The following is a 21,859-nucleotide window of genomic DNA, read 5'->3' as shown; positions in this document are numbered from 1 at the left end:
AATTCAGTAGGGCGACGGTCTGGCTCAGTTGCCATTCTCTTTTCAGTGGTTTCAATACCTTATTCCTTTTTTGCTATGTGAGCAGAAATCATCGAGGTTTGTAGTAGAGATCTCAGGTGACTTCAATCCATGGAAAAATCCAAGTAGGTACTCAGAAATCAGTTGATTTGGAGTTGCTGACCTCGGGTGTCTGGGGTTCTTGGAGAGGTGGAAGGTTTTAGAGAAATGTGCTTTGAGTGTGGCAATGGATTATGAGTAACATGCAGTCATTTAAACTGTGATTTAGTTTCAATCAAGGGTACCCAGTGAACCCATTTTAGGGCTGGAGTGGGGTGACTGAGGAGTCGCAGGCCATAGATTAGTTTGGTGCTATGGTTCTGTACTTCTTGGAGATTGTCATGCTATTTTGTAAGAAACTTATGTGCAGATAATGTGCCTATAGCCTAGTCTGGAATTCAATGTTTCCAGAAATAGGGTGAGATTGTAATGGGGTGTAGCAAGGAGAGAACCATAACCTTTTCTGGTTGCAAGATGATGTTCTGGCTGGTTGTGTCAACTCTTGTGAATGAAGAAGTTATGTGGTATGCCCAGATTCCATACTTTCTGTGCTCACATTGAAGGTGCACTAACCGATTGAGTCCAGTTAATAAGAGTAGTGATTAGCCCTCTCAGCTGCTGAGTAGCATATTTGTGTTTTAATAATTGAGACAAAGCCAGTTTTGTTGTGCCTGTGTAGCTTACTATTTTCAGTTGGCTGTATTCCCAAGATTCTTCTTAGTTTGAGTTAATGCTGGGTGTTGGTGGAATAGGTTTGGTTGCCAACATGGGTTGATTGCTATTGGTTTAAAATAGAGGAGTTGAATTGGATTAGACAGGCTCTTATATTTAAAGAACGCCACAAAACCTCACATATTAAAGTGATATTCCTCAAAATCTCCTAAGAATGGCTCATGGAACACACAAAATACCCACACATACAGCAGAGATCCATGTGATAGTTATGTTGATCAGAAAATAGGCATGAATGGTGCTGTGTGAGCTCCCCTTCTCCCTATAAGCTCTTCCCAGCATAAATGAAGGGCAAGGTGGCACGGCTCTCATTCATGGCACAACTCCAGTCAAGCATAAGTCGTCCTAATGTCCTTGCTTTCTCAGAGAAGTCTGTAACAGACTGGCCTTGGGAACTTTCTGTAACCTTTACTGCAAACAGCGCAATTGGTGTGACTTTAGGTGGCATAATATTGGCAAATATGTTTGGCCAATCCAGTTTACTTTTGTAGAAAACAAAGTGGGACCTGTAATCAGACATCAATTATGCCCAATAGCACAAATATTTATCTATTGACATAAATTATATTGGTACAAATAGTGTAGTTACAAATGAGTCCGTGATTCTCAGGTAAATCTATAATCTGATCTGACGTCTGTGTCCTTCAGACTCCATACCACTCTGGGAGGGAGACCTTGATGTTATATTTACTCAGTGCATATGTACATACAGTAACCCCTGATGTGGCAGCACTGATATCCTTGCACTTGCACATCATCCCCCATACAATGGATTTGTTAAGCTGTCAGATTTTTTTACAAGAATGTAATGAGTTACATATTTGTGAATTTAAATCAACTGCGTCCTTCTTATTGTGGCATATAGAGTTAAGAGGTGGCTTTCTTTTCCAGGTTCTTCTCAATGATCCCCTCTATATTGGATTAAAGCACAGACGTGTTCGTGGGCCAAAATACGATGAACTAGTTGACGAGTTCATGCAAGCAGTTACAGCTAAGTAAGATTAAAAAAGAAGCGAATGTATAATGTGACATAGTAGGATGCCTAAAATTGCAATAGTGCTTTAACAATGTAGTAATCTAAAAAAAAAAAAGTGTTTGATTGGATTTATTGATCAAATACAAATTACCAACACTGAAGAAAATGATAGAAACACTGAGCTACTTTGCAAGTATAAAATTATGCTACCCCTGAGCTCTTGTCAAATAGCAATCGTACATTCAGGTTTTGTCATATCACTCAAAATTCCGTAAAGAAAAATTGAAGAAATGTAATTGTTAAAATATTAGTTTTAATTAATTCCTGTATTGTAATGATCAAATCCTCTCTACATTTTTTTAAAACTATTGTTAGAACCATTCCTTGTTGCATACTGGAATTCGTATTTTCTAAACCTGTGTGTCTTAGTTGACCATTCTGGGAATTTAGGGAGTGTAGCTGATTTCTAATATTGTGTAATCAATGGGCACCCTATCAAGGCAGCTATAAAACCTCATTTTTGTAAGTGGATTTCTACACCTGGTAATTGAGTATTCCAAGAGATTAATCTCGTAGAATAATTCTGTACAAGATATAATGCAATGTATTAGATTTTTTACCAACGTTTTCTAGGCGAGGACCGGTCCAAGCCTGAAGCAAGTTTCCTATGTTCCCTTTAATAGACTGTGGTCACTGGGCCAAATCCTGGTTTTTGAATTTGTGAAGGGATGCTAGTGTATAATAGAGCATCTGTCTTGTGAAAAGAATTGCATTCTTCTCAGATTCACTCCTCTGTTACTAGTAAAGTTCAAATTGCAAACATCTAATCAAATTGTACATCTGATATTTATTGTAGTGTCCATTAGCCATTTCTGAGATCTAGGGTCCAAAGAGGGAGACAAGCATGATAACGAGAACTTGTAATAATCACTGATGTTTCCATATTGCTTTTTTGTACACAGAGTTTACTAGTAATTCCCACAGACTGGGTAATGACTTACAGTGGGAAGGATCTGAATGTGGTTGCATTTGGGGATAAGGAAATAGGTATCAATATGACTCACGCTGGATCCCCTTTTGCATTACTTCCCAAGTGATCACTTGCCCTATAGGGAATCCTTGACACACATGACCACTTGTCCTGTATGGAATCTCTGACAGACGTTATATTCTACTTGGGTTGGCCTTTCAACACAGGAGGAGGAATGCATGCAAAAATCAATCCAAATTCTGTTAGCCTTGTATTTGCATGGATTATTTGAATTCTTAAACATGATAAGAGGCAATTCCTGATTTTCACTACTTCTACCATACACTTATGTCTCATGAATTTTGGAAATGGTGGCTCAACATTAATTAGGAAACATCACATTACAGTGTGCACGGTTTTATGTGAAACAAACCATTATCAAAATAATGTTCTAGTTTATTCAAAAAGACCTGTGTTTGACATAGGGCTAATACGCTAATATAATAGCAAAGTAGAAGCATGGGTTGGGGACTCACCTTTATCTGAAGGTAATTATAAGAGAGTCATGTTTATTCTAGTTTTCTTATCTGCCCCCATAAATTCCAACATCATACTTTCAAGATGAATGCAAAAAATAAAAAGTTGATCATAATAGACTGAAAAAGTGATTTAGATGTTTTTCATTGAGTCCTTCTACCTTTTTGAGGAGAGACCCTATGGGTTTAAAAAAATAAAGCAGCACTATCCGCATATAGCTTAAGCTTCCCAGTTTGTGAAGTTCCAGGAAAAAGTTTATTGCTCTCCCTAGGTGAGACTAAAAATCATTCAAATTATTATGAAAATATAAAATTTAAGACATTGGGCTAGCTTGCTGGGTGCTGCTGTTGATGCTTATTTTCTCCCTATGGCCCCTGGCACTAGCTCTCCACCAGCCACACCTCTGATGAGGCCTCAAGTCTTTCTGCAATAACAGTATTGTCCATGAAATTGTGAAACCTGACTTATTTGCCTATTTATATATTTACCTGTTCTTACTAAGCACAATCAACCAAAGAATATTAGCACATTATACATAAAACAAGCTAAAGGTCCACCTCGGCATGTCAAAGAACGCAAAACTTATCAAACATTAATATATCTATTGGAAATCCATAAAGTTAGAATACACCATAGAACAATAAGTCCTTCACCAGGGTGCAGATAATGCAACGAAGAAGTGGATAGATAATGAGTGTAAGAGCTAAGGAAATTGGTAGAAGATGAAGGGCAGGTTGGCTGAGGAGGTGTTAAACAGTAGGTAAGCAAGAACAGTAGTCAAGCAGGACCATTCAAAAAAACACTTTGACTTTACATTGTCAGAGTTTTCATCTGCTCCAGTCACGGGTGCTATGGTCATCCACACAAGTGCAGTACCTTTTTTATAAAAAGAGTGGAAATGTTATGTAATAAGAATTTTGTGGATCCTCCCAACTTCCCAGAACTTTCTCTCTCTAGATTGTGAGGAAAATATGTGATTTTAGCCAAAGTTCGAAATGTACAGGGCATTCTTAGTAAGAAATGTATTGCGGTACACAAAAGACAGACCACTGTAGACTCCTCTGGGTGTTCAGTTTTAAAGTAATGTCAGGGGTTGTTATAGTTCCTCAGTAGGTTAGAGGGTAGTGTCTTCATACAAGAGTCTGGAGGTACTGTGGTAGAAGGTAGGTTCTTTATTTCATGTTAGGCCCTTAGCTTACAACAACAGTAGGCAGGTCCTGTCAGGGCTCCATCCTTCAACTGTCCCTGCCTCCTAGCTTCCACTGCACACCACGCAATAACATTCTATTATATGATTCATTATCCACATTCCACTTTCAGCATTCAAGACACCGGAAGTACAGGAAGTGTTGTTCACAATTACTCAATCTCCAACAAGTCTAGCTGACATATTCATTCAACAAAGACCTATTAAATGCTCCAGTACCCGCGCAGACACACAAAAACAACAGCTCTCACAAAAACTCTGCAATGCGTCAATACATGAGGCTTTTTACACTCCATTTCAAACAAGGAAACAAGACAACAACTAGGTTGTGACTATCATTGCACAACAGTCCAAGAGGTGAAAGTCTTTGGAACACTTCTGACATGAGGTTTTACTACCACATGTCTGCAAACTCTCAATGACACCATGTCACATCTATGTATGCAGAACATATAGTCACAGACACCTAATCAAGTGACAGCCAGGGCACAGAACCCACCAGCTTCCTTTGACAAAGGGTTTCTCAGTCATCGCTAAGTCTACACATTCGAAGTACAAAACAAAGTTTAACTAAACATCACCTCAATTCAAAAATCTCTCTATCAAACTCCAACACAAAATCTGTCATCACAACTACACTCATACAAAAATGTTGCCAGGCATGCACCTAATGCTACTAAACTATACATAACAACTGCTCTCACACTATCATCCACAAGCAAAACACATATCCCAACAGGACAACATATAACCACACACATGCATTAAAGTAAAGCACAGCAGTTCAACACACCCCACAGCCAGTCACAGTAGCTGGCTAAACTAACATGACTAAGTACCAGCCTGAAGAAAGCCCCCATCTCTGCACCCAGTGTCATGCCCTGTGAACACTACACCAGAAAAAAGTCTGAACACAATAGCAACCTTCAGTAAGCACATGCAAAAATATTATTGACCCCCATACAACAATCTATCTTTTAGTACAGCAATACAACTATTAACACCAAACCATGTCAGCAGACAAAGAAGTACTCACCTACAACACCCTAGAGTTACATGAAACGTCACTATTCATACAAAACACTGAACAACTCCATTATACACAAACTGAATAAAACACGCCACAAATGAATCAGAAACCTCCTCTGCTTCCTGCACCACTCGCCTGTCAAATCTTCACATTTGTAGAGAATGATGGTCTATGAGGACACTCGGGTGAGACTGCTCTATCTCACACAACACCTTGAGGTGCTATAAGTCCCCAAACCCTCTTGCAACTTCTCACAACAGGGTAATTTTCCCTATATTCGCATCCTATGGGATACTCCCCACATATGATCTATACTGACAGTGTACTGCTCTTTCCCCAATTCACACCAACACCAACTAGTGTACTATATCTGTATCACTCACAACAGAGTACTACACTTGGACACACATACCCAGTACGTACCTACACAAAACATGCAGATGGGTACTACACTCTCTTTTCCAAACTGCTAACGACTTTATATGAAGTCAAATGACAATGTTTACTCAGTACTCATAAAACAATATAAAAGTTGATCATCTAAATTTCCTAAACTCTTGCAGTACTAAGAATTCAGCACAGTTCAACCACTAACATAAACTGCAATTTCTATACAAAAGAGGGCAACTTGCACAGAAACTTACTAACCCAACAAATATATTACCCATAGGATCTATATGACACACATCAAAGTGCAAGAATTGCCATCCAAACTGTTCCCTATCAGTTAAACCTCAGTTATGAGAAATAAGGCATTTTTCTTAACAGAAGCACATATAATATAATATGAGCTCCATGTATGCCAAATAATCCCACTGATTAATTAACTGAATGTCATATTTTAACATCTCAATTTGACAACTGCAAGGAAGGCAAATGTTTGACTTCATATGACTTCAGAACACAGTATACACTTGAAGACAGCAGCCTCATTTCTAATGTCCAATACCCTTGGAGATAGCCCTACTCCTGCTTCTAAATTAACCAGGAGGCAGTGGTTAGAATTTCTTCAATGTCTCTAAACCTTTTCCAATCAAACATCAGCTTACTATCCTCCTGAGCCTGTGCCTGTACTATGACACCCAGGTCTGAAGCCCAATACATTAGTGAGTCTCCAAAGAGCAAGTTTCACTGATTTGGCCCCAAACATGACTGGCAGGGAAATATTGCAAACCAGGCTCACTTGTCCACCACCTGTGTGGTCTGGATGGTCTTGAGGCAGTGCTGAAGAGTAATCACTGAAATGCAGCATGCTGTAAAGAATCAGAAACCTGTCTTTGCTCATGACCAGTGCGAAGCCGGGTGTTGCCCCAAACAACACAAGTCAACCGGTAAGACTATACAGTTGGTTTGTGCACTATTCATTTGTTCAGTGGAAGGCTCAGAAATGTTTCATCTTCCTAAGTGAAGCGAGAGTCCAAGGTGTGCCCTAGAAGGAGGTCTGAGAGTTCCTTCATGCTCGCTCAGAAACTTTAGCATGCAAATGTGCTTGGTGCACAATTTCCTTAAGGAAGTCATCATCCAGAAAAAGATAAAAGTAATCGATAGGCAAAAGCTTGTAGTACTAACTTTGCACCCAGCATCAGCAGTAAATGAGGCAATTTGTGGCTAAACTCTGTTAGAGGGCAATGAAATGAGCACTCTAAATTGTGTTTGGTGCAGTATGTACCTGCACTCCACACTTGGGCTATCCTGCCACTGTCTCTCAGCTGCACAGATTTTTTTTTGCATAGGGACATCATGTCTGCCACAGATGTGTGCCTCCTTAGAATCACTAAGACGTTAGGGACTGAGCAGTAGTCATCTAATGAGACCCCATCTCTGTTAACTTTCTAATATTTTCTTCTGAAATACTGTGTCCTAGCTAAAATTCAGAAGTACTCATAGAATATTAATGCACCGAGAATTGTGGGGCGGAGGGTTATGTGCTGAAAGTGAGACTACAATGCTGTGAGTTAGGTCATGAAAAATAATTTGCTCAATAAAAATGAAAAAAGTTATTTCTCCATGCTAGAATGGAAAGAAGTTCCCAAAAGAAGCTAAACGAGGAAAAAAACGTACAACATGCACAATACGAGAAAACAGTGAAAGGAAATACTTGAATGTGAGAGCGTGCTCCTTGTGAAGAGCAGAACGTGGGTGACTCACAATTAAATTAGCCATGTGCACCATGTGCTCCTCAGCTTCCACCCACCACCACATATGAAAATGAGTCCGCCCAGTTCAGCATCGATCATGTATTGGATCGTTTGCATTTTGTTTCTGCCCACTACAGCGTGCATCACAGGGCAGTGGGTGCTCCCATTCCAGCTATTGCTCAGCGAATTCTGCGATAATAAATTTCCAAATGTGCTTTTACATATGCAATTTTCTCCCCTCCCAGGTTAAATATATTTGCCCCTTAGATGCACTTCTTATTCGTTCAGTGTAGGCATGTTCCTTCCCAGTATCCGCCCCTGAAGCAGCACCGAGTTCTAGTTTTGAGAGCAGAATATTTGCTTTCATTTTCGTGGCGTAAAGCCCCCTACCTGAACCCCCCCCCCCCCCCCCCCGCCCAAATTTGGAGCTATGTTGATACGCTCAAATTACTTTTTTCACGTTGCCTCATCCTGAAATGCCAGGCATACCGCCCTTAATCCTTCACTTGCACGTGCATGAATACCACCACTCTTGCTCAGTTGCTGCATCTATAGGTGCATGTTGCGAGCATAAAATTCCATCAGTCTCATTATTTGAATCAGAATTGGTATATTAGGTTCGTAAAGTATTTATTTTGTGCACCTACGTTGAACCAAGATGCGTAAAATGGTCTATTAATCGACCTTTTAGAGTGGCCAGCAAGGTGGATTTGGGTGTGCGTTTTATTTCACTTTCTGTTTATGCTAAACATAACTTGGTCATGGTTGCTGGGCACTTTGCAGAAGGGAACTATTCATTTCAGAGCCGAAATTTCAAGCTTTACTATTAATCCACTTAAATTGCTCCTGCTCAAGAATTCATTGCTTCATGCTTTTGCCTGTAACTCATGGGGTGACTTTAAAACACTTTTATTAACATTTGCTAGTCATTAGTATATGCTTTGTCACTGTGCTTCTAAGGGAATTCGTTTACTGCCAATAAAAAGGAATCTCACCCGAAACATCTGTTTCTTTTAGAGATTCATTTCAAAGAATGTCAGGCCTAACAAAAATCTTGTAATTTAGGTTCATTCCGAAACGGAAATCCTTTATTTTCATCTCAAGAAGTGGAAAAACAGGCCTATCTGTAGATTAAATAAACACTCGCCTCCTTGCTAGTGATGGGAAAAGATAGCAGTGGATGGACATTGCCTGCAAGGCCCCCAGAAGAAGTCAATTTCTAAGAGTGCTTTCGAATGCGATATATATCTTTAGCGTGACCTAAGGGGCATTTTGGAAAATGAGGAAAGCTTTTAGTTTGTCTTCAGATGAGTATAATTTTCAGAAATCCATTTTCACTCATTCTTATTCCAACATATGCGCGGTTCTCAAAGCCCTTTCCCCGCGTAAGCTTGATTTACATGCACAAATAATCAGATTTACCAATGTCAAGCATTCACAAAAGATGATCTTGGAGTCGTAAATTATGTTTTCCTGCCTGATTTGCGTGTCTCCCACCGTGAAATTTTCCTTTACCACAGCTTAAAACTATTGCATCAGCATAGGGCCATTGATTTATGGTCAGTGATGTCAGCCCATCACCCTCTCGGGCCCTTCCCACATTTTCCTCAGCCTTTACTGCCAATGTAGCAGGTACGTGGACTGAACAAATTGTATTTAGCGTCCTGATTCTCCTATGCACAGTGTGCAGAGCACCTGGCAGGTACAGGGAGGAGAAGCCAAGTGCAAACTGGTGCCAATGCCTTTGTAAACATGTTAGGCCACTAATATTGGTCAAAGCATTGTAAGATTTAAAGCTCACCCTACATTATAGGTTGGAGGGAGTTCCTTATCTTTTTAAAACATTTTTATCAGGTTTTCAATGGTTTACAACAAACAGGTCATCATGTTGCCGGCAGTACATGGGTCAGAAAAGGTATGAGTATACGGCAAGCAATGTGAGCGTCAAGGTGACGAGAGGACATGTTGACATTCCAAGGGCAATGGCACAACAGGTCCAACATTACACTTCAATGCTAAGAATAATAACCCTTCACATGAAATAAATGCATTGTGGGAGGTTCCTTCTTCCAAAGATTTTAGGGCGGCAATTGTGTGGGAATGGCTGAATCTAATGAGATTTAAAGACTACTTTACTGTGGAGTGATGTTTGGAGGTTTGGCACCAAGGATGGTAGTTGAAATTGTATAGCAATGTTGTATGTGCAAACACATAGGCATGTTAAGTAGTAAGATTCCTAAACATTTGGAAGGATTTAAAGATCAATCCACATGGGACTTTAAAGGAGGCTCCCAAAGCTGTTTCTGGTGATTCGCAAACAGTCCCACTTTAAAAGTACCATAAACCTACAAATTTCACAATATGCCTTACACTCACCTCTGTGTGAGAATGTCAGCACCCCTGAAAAGCTGCCATGATTTTTAATAGCACCAGCATGAGCGATCAGGATCACTGCAGTAAACTCAAAGGTTTTGTGGAAGAAAAAAAAGGACCATTTATTCGGAGACACGTTATGGCAGAGCTATCTTGTTTTCCCTGGTTAGTTGCAAATTCTAATGCAGAGATTCTTTCTCTTTGCATTTTCTATAATTTGCTATTACCACTATATAGGCAGGGCTACAGATACCAGGATGCTAATGAAAAATACAAATTATCAAAGCCAACAGATCTTGCTTGGATTTTGAGTACTGACTAAAATATGTTTTAAAAGGCTACTAGAATTTAAAAAAAAAGAAAATAACAAAAATGATTGCTTTCAGCCTACAGTTCATCTATGAGATGAGAAAGGTGTGAGGATTTAGTCTGTTTGTGAAGTGTAAAATAGTTCCTCATTCATTCCAATGCAAGCCCTCCATAGGAGGGAAAAGGGTACATTAAACAGCCAGTAGCATGATCTGAGAGGGTAATGCTCCTGTGATGTGGAAAAGAAGCCGGCCTGATGTATATGTTAAAGAATTGATAACAATAGGTTTACAAACATTAACACTGTCAAGGCACACGTAATCATGATGGGTTGACATGTTCATCGGTGCACCCTCTTTATCAGTGCTATCACAAGTTAGAGTAAGGGAAGAACCACATTAAGAGACAGATCCTGCTGCTTTCCAAACCTAACTTTAAGTCTCTGAAATAATCATCTTGACTTAATTTAATATCTATACGACCTGAAAGTTATTTGGCTCACATTCTGTTGAGTGCTTGCCTATGTGCATAAAAAGTGCCCTTGAAGGTGCAGGATAAGTGCCTTTAACAGCAATAGAAAAGAGCCATTCTTGGACGGGACTACCCATGTCGAGCCAAAAAAGATTCTAGAGCAACTCTTGGAGGACGGCACAAGCATTCTTTGCTTCCACCACTAAAACCCCGATTCATAAGTGAATAGGGGCAGAGATCAGATACCCTCTATCCCCTCCGCTGGCAGCAGTTTGGCAGAATGCACCCATGTCAGAACTAGGCAGCTATGGTAGATGCTCATTTCCTATTGCAACAGGCAGTTAGCTGGGTGTGCTGGTGGACCATGCGACATTTGAATCGGTGGAACTCCCTCCGTGCTCCCCCAGGGTCTGGATGGATGAGCTTCGAGTACCTGGCCCATTATGATGCATGTTCCTTGTGGATATTGGGTGCAGTCTGTGGAACTGCCTCAGGTCTGCCATGGTGCAGACCAGGCAGAACTTGGGGATGTAGCTATACTCAGTTTCTGTTGGATTCCCTATTGCAAGAGCCCAGTGATTTCCAGGGATTGCTAGAGAAATATATCCTCAGTACAAACAGCCTTTGTACTGATGTTATTTCTCACAAAAAGAGATACAGTTAAGTACTACAGAGCGATCATGTTCCTTTCTGGATTCTACTGAGAACTACCCTGCACCAAGCTCAATATGTTCAATCTGTGGTGATTAGCATCACACAGGCTCAGCTCCTCCGTATGGGTGGGGGAGCGTCATCCACCCCCCTCCCACCAGCCAGCAGAAACCACTGCAAATCCTTTTACATGGAAAGGATATAAACTGTGTTTATTATCCTTTCAATGTAAAAGGGGCGGGGCTGGGCTGGAGAGAGCCTGCACAGGCACCCAGTCTGCCTGGAAGCGCCCAGCCAATCCTGATGCTGCTCTGAGCAGGGTGAGGATTGGCGCAGGGCAGGCTGGGAACCTGTGCGTGCAGCAGCAACAGGAGTGGAGCGGCGCGGGAGCAAAGCAGGTAAGCGTTTCTGTAAATTATTTGTTGATTAATTTTCCGTTCCCACAAACCCCCCGTACCGCCCCACCCATCCCCACCCAACCCCAGCCATGAGAGCCGCTCCTAGCATCACAGCTTCATGCTTCTTTCAATACTGAATACATTTCAGACAACTCAACTGGATATGTTTGTGTGTTTATTTTAATGTGCGTATACATTAGTATTTTTTTTTTTTAATCCTTTGTACAACCGGTTTTACTCTGAGCCTTTTGTACCTACAATGGCACTTTGGCAAGAGTTGGTGTCAACATATTATAGGCCCTCAAACATATTCAGAAAGATCCAGACAAAGTGTAAGAAACATACAGCTTATAACATAGGGCCAGATGTATGAAAATGCAGTTTTGCATTTCTTAAATAGCAACGTCACAGAAATCGCTATTTAAGAAATGCAAAATGCTATATACAACAATACCAATTTCCTAATAGCGATTCCTACTATGTAGGAATCGCTATTAGGAAATCGGTATTAAGAAATCCCATTGCAATTGAGTTCCTATTAAGAAATCGCTATTTAGGAAATGCAAAACCAGGGATGGCAATAAGAAAAATGCCCCCCTTGGTGCACCCCAGAAATAAGGGTGCACGTGTAGAGCACACATATGCCTAAGGGCCATGTATGTGCTCGATTGCAATTTTAAAAAAATCACCTTGGGGTGCTTTTTTTTAAATTGCACCTGTTTGCCACCGACTTCAAGTCGGTGGTAGTTCCCTCTTCAAAATTTCCAAATCGCAGTTTGGAAATACATGGTACATCAGAATAGGAAATGCAAATAGGAAATCCCTATTTGCATTTCCTATTCTGGAAATCGCAAACTGTGATTTCAACAGGGTAGAAATCGCAATTTGTGACTTCTTAAAGGGCTTAGTACATTAGAAAAGCCCAGTTTGCCATTCTTAACAGCCTGAAGTACCTATTCGGACCGTTAAGAAATGCAAACAGGCTTCGCACATCTGGCCCTTAATTCACAAGTCTGTACAATTCAGAGTATCAGACTTGAATACCTGTTTTCAGCATCATTAATACCTAAATGTCTATCTGTTATTTCACATCCCAGAGAATTACCAGGTACTTTGAAATTCATATAACATTATCCTTTAATTAGTAAATACCAATGCACAGCCCTGCTCCAAATATTGAGGTGTACAAAAACATTTTTACCTTGTTCATGAAATCAATCTACATAGATAGAATTGAAGCTATTGGTGGTTTAAATTTCCCCGTAGACTTTCTATTTATCCTTTTTTTCGGGTGAAGATGGGTGTTAATGCTAAGTATTTGAGGTTGACATTGCTTGCACATGTAGGATTTTTCCTCAACTGAGTTTATATTAGTTTATCATGTGATTTAAGTGTCGGTGTCGGAGGTTGGCTTCCCACCCTGTCACAGCTTTGGGTCTGTGAGCCTTGTATCTGACACATCAGTCCCAGGAAAAAAGCTTTTGGATTACAGATGTGTTATTTGTTGACCAGTTTCATTACTTCATCACATATGCAACTCCAGGCGGTCTGAGTCATGCTGTAAGGTAAGGTCATCTGGTAGTAATCTGCATGATCAGCACCACATCTGAGGCACATGTGTGCAACATTCAAGAACACTGCAATCTGGCAGAGGTGAAATAGTGTGATGCATGAAGTTAAACTGTAATAACTGAAGCCTTGCATTTCTATGCACTTCGGAGACATTACAGAGTACTGTTGACCTAATACTATCATTTAGTTCTACCCCAGATCCTTTTGTAGTTTATTGCTAAGAGCTGTTGTGTTCTTGGTCTGTTGATTTAATGCATGCAGAACCCGTGGTTCGACTTGGTGAAAAAACATGCAGTGTCTATCTTCTATTTCTATGACTCCTGAACTAACATCGAGGCTGCACTAGACAAGAGGCCTGGGTCTTTCTTCAGATAGTATCCCAGGTTAGAATACCCATAAATATGCATCACACCAAATATATTTCTTATTACCCGACATGCATGATTTTTATAGAGCTAGATAGCCCATGTAAAATGGTTTTCACAGGGGCATCAAGAGCCCCCACAATTAGAGAGGGTAGCTGTTGACTGCACCCACCCACATGTAGGCCCAAGACACTGCTTCAGTGAAACACTGGCCACGCTGACCATGCACCAGGGTCTCTGGAATGAGAAGCCCTACCTTGTGCACTATTTTGTATTCTGAATAAGGTTGCAATAGGATACTTTTCTCATTCAACACAGTATCAACCATTTCACACACCGACTTGTGGATCAACTTTTTGACCAAATATATTAGACTCCTGTTTATTTAAAAAAAAAAAAAAAAAAAAAATCCAAAAGGTGGCAGTTACATAATACACATAGAGAATAACTCAGTCATTTTAATGCTTCATTCAGGTCAATCCATACATTGATACATTGTACCAAAAAAAGCGTAGTTACAGTAAAAGCAGAAAGGCCGGCTTCCCCCTGATTTAACAACCCATGACACAAGCTTAAAGTCTCAATGCTGTATACTCCTTCCTATAACAGTCAATTACGGGGCTGAGCTGTGGGAGTCCACCCCGACAGGGCAGTCTGCAGTCCCTGAGACTAGAGATTTTATACCCCCAGAGTGTGCGTAAACCCCATTAGGGCAGTAGTTAATCCACCCCCACATACCTGACCCACCTGCAGCTCTCATTTTAGTCATCGATATCACCAGACCCAGGAGCCAACCAGTCATTAAACCCCAGGTTATCCGCTATCCAATCAGTCATTGAAGACTAGATATCCTCCTCCCACGACTCTTAGAACTCTACCTCTTACAGCTGTAGAGGATCTTCTCTAGGTTGTACATGCTTAATAAGGATGCAAACCATTGTTGCAAAGTTGGAGGTTCAGCACTTTTCCATGCTGTTGCTGAGGAGTCGTGCTGCAGCCATGGAAATAAATATAAAATCCAGCTGCCCCAAGTCCCCGAGGAACCCTGACAGATGCCAAATAATATCATTGCTTGAGCTACTATAAACAACTTCCTACAAAAGTCCTCAATCCCTTCTTTAAACTCTTGTGATCTCACACATTAAAAAACATATGCCATGCTCGCAGGCCCCGTCCCACAGTGGGAACAGTTATCATCAACTCTCTTGCCCCAGCTAAACAGTTTGGCAGATGTATAATATAAGTTAAATAACGTTTTTTATAATGCTGGGATCTCAGACGTGATGAGAGAAGCACTTTGATTCCGACCTCGATTGAGGCCTGCAGGTCTGTACCCCGTATCCCCAGCTTTACTTGCCATTTTGTCTCTTGAGACTCTAAATCATCCAGGACCATATCATTCAGGGATTGATAGATATAACCAATCTTGTTACCCGGCTGCTGAATTATGTCTAGTAAGGGAATTCTTTCAGTCAATATAGATTCTTCCCTTCACTTATCCAAGAGTTCCCTAATCTGTAGATAACGTAAAAAAAAGTCTGTACCTCCAACTCAAAATCATGCTGTAGATCACTAAACCAGCACAGCTGCCCTTGGGAGAAGGTCGCCCAGCCTACTCACCCCTGACTGCTCCCATTGCTTACAAGCCCCATCGTGAAATGTTGCAGAGAAGGTGGGGGAGCCGCCACACTGGAGTGTATCAGTTATACCTTCTGATTCCTACCTTCCTCCTGACCAACCTCCAGATTTTCCAGACTGCGGCCACTGTTTTAAACCTCACTTTTTTATAATAACTCTGCTCAACCCATCCTAGCAAACATACCCTTACCTCTTCCCCTAGGGATAACTCATAAATGGTTGGGATTTCGAAACATGTACCGTAGATATCTGTCCTGGTCGTAAAAAGACCCCCCATGTGATGCAGGAGCTCAGCCCAATAATAGAACATAAAATTAAGGACTACCCAGCTCACGGTGGAGGGTTTGAAATTTAAACCCCTGTCGTGTCCTTTTATACCCCCAGACAAAATTAGTGCACATGACGTTTAATTTCTAAAGTCGTGGCCCATCTACCACTCATGGTAAGTTTCTGAACAAGTATAGTACTTTGAAGAGCACCATCATATTTAACACACTGCATCTTTCCGCTAGAGTAAGATGTAACCCAAGGACTCGCCTACGATCTCTACTAATTTTTCCAAATTACGGTTCAAGTTTTGACTCGTATTTAGAGCCCTTCTTAGGTGATATGTTGATTCCCAGATAGACAGCCCTCTCTACCCTACGGTTATCTAGCAAGTCAAAGTTGCATTACATACAAACTGAGTTTTTTTCTCTGTTCAGGGAGTATCATGAAATTGAGCAGAATTTTCCCCACAGTTTTTCCACTTCAGTCAACGCAGTTTGGGGGTCAGGGGTTCTCACAGCAATATCATCAGCATATGCTAGGATTTTAGTTTCGTAACTCTTGACCCTTACTGGTGTAATAATCTGACTCCTTAATAATTCATTTACCAAACGGTAAATGTAGAGAGGAAACAAAATGGGGAAGCAGGGACAACCCTGCCTTGTCCCCCTAGTTATCATAATCCTACCTGACTCTAAACCCATAATTTGAAGATGTGCTAGCAAAGAGTGGTACAATGCCCTTATAGCCCTAATAAGTCCTGGACTGAATCTTGGACACCTGAGCACCTCTCGGGGCTAGCCCCAGGACACACTTTCAAATGGATTTTCTGCATGGAGGAGGATCATAGTCGCTGAGTTTCCTATCACCTCAGCGATATCAAACAATGTGATAACACACCTGACATGATCTGTTGTCCCTCTGCCCTGTATAAACCCATTCTGCCAGGGTGAAACCATTTTGGCTATGACCCACCCCACACTCATCACAAATATCTTAGAATACAATTTGCGATCAGCGTTGATTGAAGAAATAGGCCTGTAAGAGACCGGCTTGTCTGGTAGCTTGCACTTTTTCCTAAAGATCATTATATTGGTGCCCTCCCCAACCCCACCACCACCACCCTCTACACCCCCACCAGGGGTAGGTGAAATCCCCTCCTACTACACACCTAGGAGCATTTCTAGCAGATCCTGAGCCAGTTCAGGAAAAAATACCTTATAAAACTCTAGAGGTATTTTGTTGGGGTGTGCAGTTTTGCCAGATGCCAATGTTTTTAACCCCCAGGGTGCCTCGGGTGAGCTGGTCGTCCTGCACCTGGCCCACGGGGAGCGCTAGCGCTCCCTCTGTGGGCCTCCCACCCACACCCACCTGTCAGGGATGGAAGGGGAATCACTTCCCCTTCCACCCTCGACCACCCCAAACTTCCCTCTCCCCCCACCCCGGGGCGTCTGAAGAACATTGGTGCACAATCACGTGCTGACCTCATCAGAGGTCACCTTCCGTTGCAGCGCGATTCGGGAGGTGGGGGCAGGCAGAGGCATGAAAGGAAAGGAAATGGCCTTTCCTTTCCTTTAATGCCTCTGGGAGCATTTCTGCAGCCCGATCATAAAGCGATCGGGCTGCAGAAATGCCTACTAGACACCAGGGATGTTTGTTTTTTGTTTTTTATGTATAAGGGGACAATTAATTATTAGGCCTTTTCTGCCCCCACTAGACACCAGGGACTTTTTTTTTTTCTTTTAAACATGTGGGGAGCGACCACTTAGGCAAATTATTTTTTGCCCAATACTGCCTCCCTTAGGGGCAAATCGGCATATTTTTTTTTTTTTTTTTGTCGAATCTGCCCCTGGGGGGTGGGGGGGGGGGGGGGGGGGGCAGAAACGACTAGAAACCAATTTTTTTTTTTTTTTTTTTTTTTTTTTTTGGTCAGTTTCACGCAAGAGGAACAACCCCATAGGCAAGAGTCTCTCGCCTGGGGGGGCAGATTTATTTTAGGCCATTTCTGCCCCTTTAGGGGCAGATCAGCCTATTTTTATTAGGCCGATCTGCCCCCAAGAGTGGCAGAAACCACTAGGCACCAGGGATTTTTTTTTTTTTTAATGGTTTTACAGACAGTGGGCGACCCCTTAGGCAAGGGTCGCTCCCCTGGGGGGGAACATTTATTTTAGGCCATTTCTTCCCCTTTGGGGGAAGATCGGCCTATTTTGATTGGATATCAGAAGTCACTAGGTACTAGGGTTGGGTTTTTTTCATTTTTTTTTCTTGTTTTTTTTTTTTTACAGACTGGGAGCGACCCCTTAGCAAAGGTTCGCTCCCCTGGGGGGGCATTTTTTTTTTAGGCCATTTCTGCCCCCAAGTGGGTGGGGGGGCAAAAACCACTTAGACACCAGGGATTGTTGTGTGTGTGTACGTGTGTTTTGTTTGGGGGGGCAGCCCCTTGGGCAAGGGTCACTCCCCGTGGGGGCGCATTACTGTTGCCCATTTCTCCCCTCCCCCCCTTTGGATCAGATGGGCCTATTTCTGTAAGGCCCATCTGTCCCCAAGGGGGGGGCAGAAAGCCCACCAGGATTTTTTCTTTTTTTAAAAGAGGGTGAGATATGGCCATACCCCCACCCAAAATAAATGGGGACGAAGTTGTTCTGCCCATCGGTGGGCAGATGGGGCAGTTACCCCCGATCCACTCCCCGGGGGGGGGGGAGGGTGAAAGCCTACTAGATGCCAGGGAATTAATAAAAATAAAAAAAAGTGTGGTGCAGGCTACCAACCAGTTATGCCCCAACCCCAACTGAAGAGGGTAACAGTCTTTCAGCTCTCCCCCAGCACACTAAAACATCTTACCCACGGCAAGCAAGAGGACATTTGATTAATTTGGGTTTTGGTTTTACATTTGGGCCGTGAGAGCTTGCCTAACTCTCAAAATCGTCCCACTTGGAATGGTGAGGGCTGCACTTTTTGGACTTTGGGACGCTGCCATGTTGAAAAATCTACAAGACCTAGACACATCTGAAAACTAAACATCTGGGTGAGTCCATGGTGATGTGCTTCACATGCACCCCGCACCATTTTCTTAACTACAGTGACCTGCAAACCTACAACTTTGCTTGAAATCACACATTGTTTCCACATTTTTGTGATGGAACCTTCCCGAATCTGCAGGAATCCACAAAATTCCTACCACCCAGCATTGTTGCATCTATACCGATAAAAATTCTACCTCACATGTCAGCCTAAAAATGATATATATATTTTTTTTAAACTGCCCTTTTGGACCCGTTTTGGTTTCCCTTCATTTTTTATATGTTTTTGGATCTTCCCTGTCACAGGCACTTGGCCCACCTACACAATTGAGGTATCTTTTTTACCAAGAGACTGAGGGGAACATTTGGGGGTAGGAAATTTGTCCCGGTGTGGTGATCCCACACAGAAATGTGTGAAAAATTGGATTTATTTTTTTTAAAGTTAATTTTGAGGTTTGCTGAGGATTCTGGGTGAGAAAACACTGGGAGATCCACGCAAGTCACACCTCCCTGGACTCCCTCGGGTGTCTTATTTTCAGAAATGTTTGGGTTTGGTAGGTTTCCCTAGATGATTGCTGAGCCCAGGACCAAAACGCAGGTGCCCCCTACAAAAACAGGTAGTTTTGTATTTGATAATTTTGATGTGTCCACATAGTGTTTTGGGGCATTTCCTGTCACGGACACTAGGCCTACCCACACAAGTGAGGTACCGTTTTTATCGGGAGACTTGGGGGAATGCTGGGTGGAAGGAAATTTGTGGCTCCTCTCAGATTCCAGAACTTTCTATTGCCGAAATGTGAGGAAAATTGTTTTTTTGCCACATTTTGAGGTTTGCAAAGGATTCTGGGTAACAGAACCTCATGAGAGCCCCACAAGTCATCCCGTCCTGGATTCCCCCAGGTGTCTAGTTTTAAAAAATGCATAGGTTTGGTAGGTTTCCCTAGGTGCCGGCTGAGCTAGAGGTCAAAATCCACAACTAGGCACTTTGCAAAAAACACGTCAGATTTCAATATAGAAATGTGATGTGTCCATGTTGCTTTTCCTGTTGCCGGCACTAAGCCTACCCACACAAGTGAGGTACCATTTTTATCGGGAGTCTTAGGGGAACACAGAATAGCAGAACAAGTGTTGTTGCCCCTTGTCTTTCTCTACATTTTTGCTCTTCCAGATGTAAGACAGTGTGTAAAAAAGACGTTCGAGAAATGCCCTGTAATTAACATGATAGTATGGGGACCCCAGAATTAGGATATGTGCAAATAACCACTGCTTCTCAACACCTTATATTGTGCCCATTTTGGAAATACAAAGGTTTCCTTGATTGATTCCTTTTCTTTATTCTTTATATTTCACCAAATGAATTGGTGTATACCCGGTATACAATGAAAACCCTTCGCAAGGTGCACCTCATTTATTGGCTCTGGATGCCTAGGGTTCTCGATGAACTTCCAAGCCCTATATATCCCCGCAACCAGAAGAGTCCAGCAGACGTAATGGTGTATTGATTTCAAAAATCTGTTATTTTCTGTAGGAAAACCTTATAGGATCCACACAAATGACCCCTTGCTGAATTCAGAATTTTGTCTACTTTTCAGGAATGTTTAGCTGTCCAGGATCCAGCATTGGTTTCACACCCATTTCTGTCACTAACTGGAAGGAGGCTATAAACACAAAAAATAGTAAAAATGGGGTATGTCCCAGTAAAATGCCAAAATTGTGTTAAAAAAATGTGGTTTTCTGATTCAAGTCAACCTGTTCCTGAAAGCTGGGAAGACGGTGATTTTAGCACCACAAACCCTTTGTTGATGCCATTTTCAGGGAAAAAACACATGCTTTCTTCTGCAGCACTTTGTTCCCAATTTTTTTTTTTTAAAACAACATTTTTGCTGTATTTTGGCTAATTTCGTGGTCTCCTTCAGGGGAACCCACAAACTCTGGGTACCTCTAGAATCCCTAGGATGTTGGGGAAAAAAAAGGATGCAATTTTTGCATGGGTAGCTTATGTGGATAAACATTTATGAGGGCCTAAGCGCGAACTGCCCCAAATAGCCAAAAAAAGGCCTGGCACCTGAGGGGGAAAAGGCCTGGCAGCAAAGGGGTTAAAGCATTAATGACCTCCTCCAGGATAATATCAGATTCTAACGCCTCACCATCCTCAGTTTCCAGAAAATCGTTCCTTAGTTCATCAAAAAAGCCTCCTGAGTCATTGAAGTTGTGCTACCCTCTCCATAAAACTCATAATAATCCTCAAACACTTCAACAATAGTGACTGGTTCTGTGTCTATGTTACCATCACGCCTTTCATTGCTTTCAATACTCCTATCCACATCCCATTGTCGAGGGTGGATGGCCAGTAGCCGTCCTACTTGTCTCGCCATAATCATAAATTTCCACTTTATTTGTTTCAATTTTTCTGCCAGCTTTGTGGCATGATAACTATTGAACATAGCTTTCACCATACCTATTTTCTGTTGAATCTCTACAGCCTCCTGACCTGCTGTGACCCTTTCAGTGTGTTGAGCTTCCAGATCAGCTAGCTGCTAATACAACCCACTAATCTCCTTAGTCTGCAACCTCCAAATACATGAAACAAAGCTAGTGGTCTCACCTGTGACTCCAGCTTTTAGTGCTTCCCACACCATCCTTCTTGTTGCACTGTGCCTATTAACCTCCACGAAGTCAGTTATCACTTTCTCCTGTGGTTGACATACTGAGTATTAAGGAATAATTTCCTATTGAAAGTCCACTTAGCCTCCCTCCTGGTTACCCCTCTATTAGATAGGTCTAAGATTAGAGAATTATGGTCGGAAACAACTTCAGAGAGTCTCCTAATGGAAGCCTTTCCCACTAACCGCAAAAACAAAAAAATATAGTCCTGCCAGACATATTTTCTGTGCGGGCATGAAAAAAAAGAATACCCAGAATATGGGACTTTAATTCTGGCCTGTACATGCACCAGCCCACGGCTACCCATAAGATGTCTCACTGCTCTGTACACCTGCGGTTTCCTCCCGATGCCTCATCCCTGTGTTCCCACAGACATCCAAATGCAGATTAAAATCGCCACACATTCAGTGGAGTAGGCCAAGTGGCAACTCCACCACCAGCTCCTCTAAGATGGCAACTTCATCCAAATTAGGTCCATAAATGG

General features: G+C 41.9%; 1 protein-coding gene across 1 annotated transcript in view; it reads left to right on the top strand.

Moving 5' to 3' along the window:
- ME3 (malic enzyme 3) overlaps nucleotides 1-21,859 on the top strand; it is a 384,512-nt gene that overhangs the window by 243,053 nt on the left and 119,600 nt on the right. Inside the window, exon 7 of the mRNA XM_069203992.1 lies at nucleotides 1,681-1,784. Coding sequence (XP_069060093.1) covers nucleotides 1,681-1,784 — 104 coding nt within the window. The remainder of the gene's footprint in view (nucleotides 1-1,680; nucleotides 1,785-21,859) is intronic.

This window comes from Pleurodeles waltl, chromosome 8 (assembly GCF_031143425.1).
Source record: "Pleurodeles waltl isolate 20211129_DDA chromosome 8, aPleWal1.hap1.20221129, whole genome shotgun sequence".
In the NCBI taxonomy this organism is placed as follows: Eukaryota; Metazoa; Chordata; class Amphibia; order Caudata; family Salamandridae; genus Pleurodeles; species Pleurodeles waltl.
The sequence above is the reverse complement of the archived record's forward strand: the minus strand, read 5'-3'. Positions and strand labels throughout refer to the sequence as shown.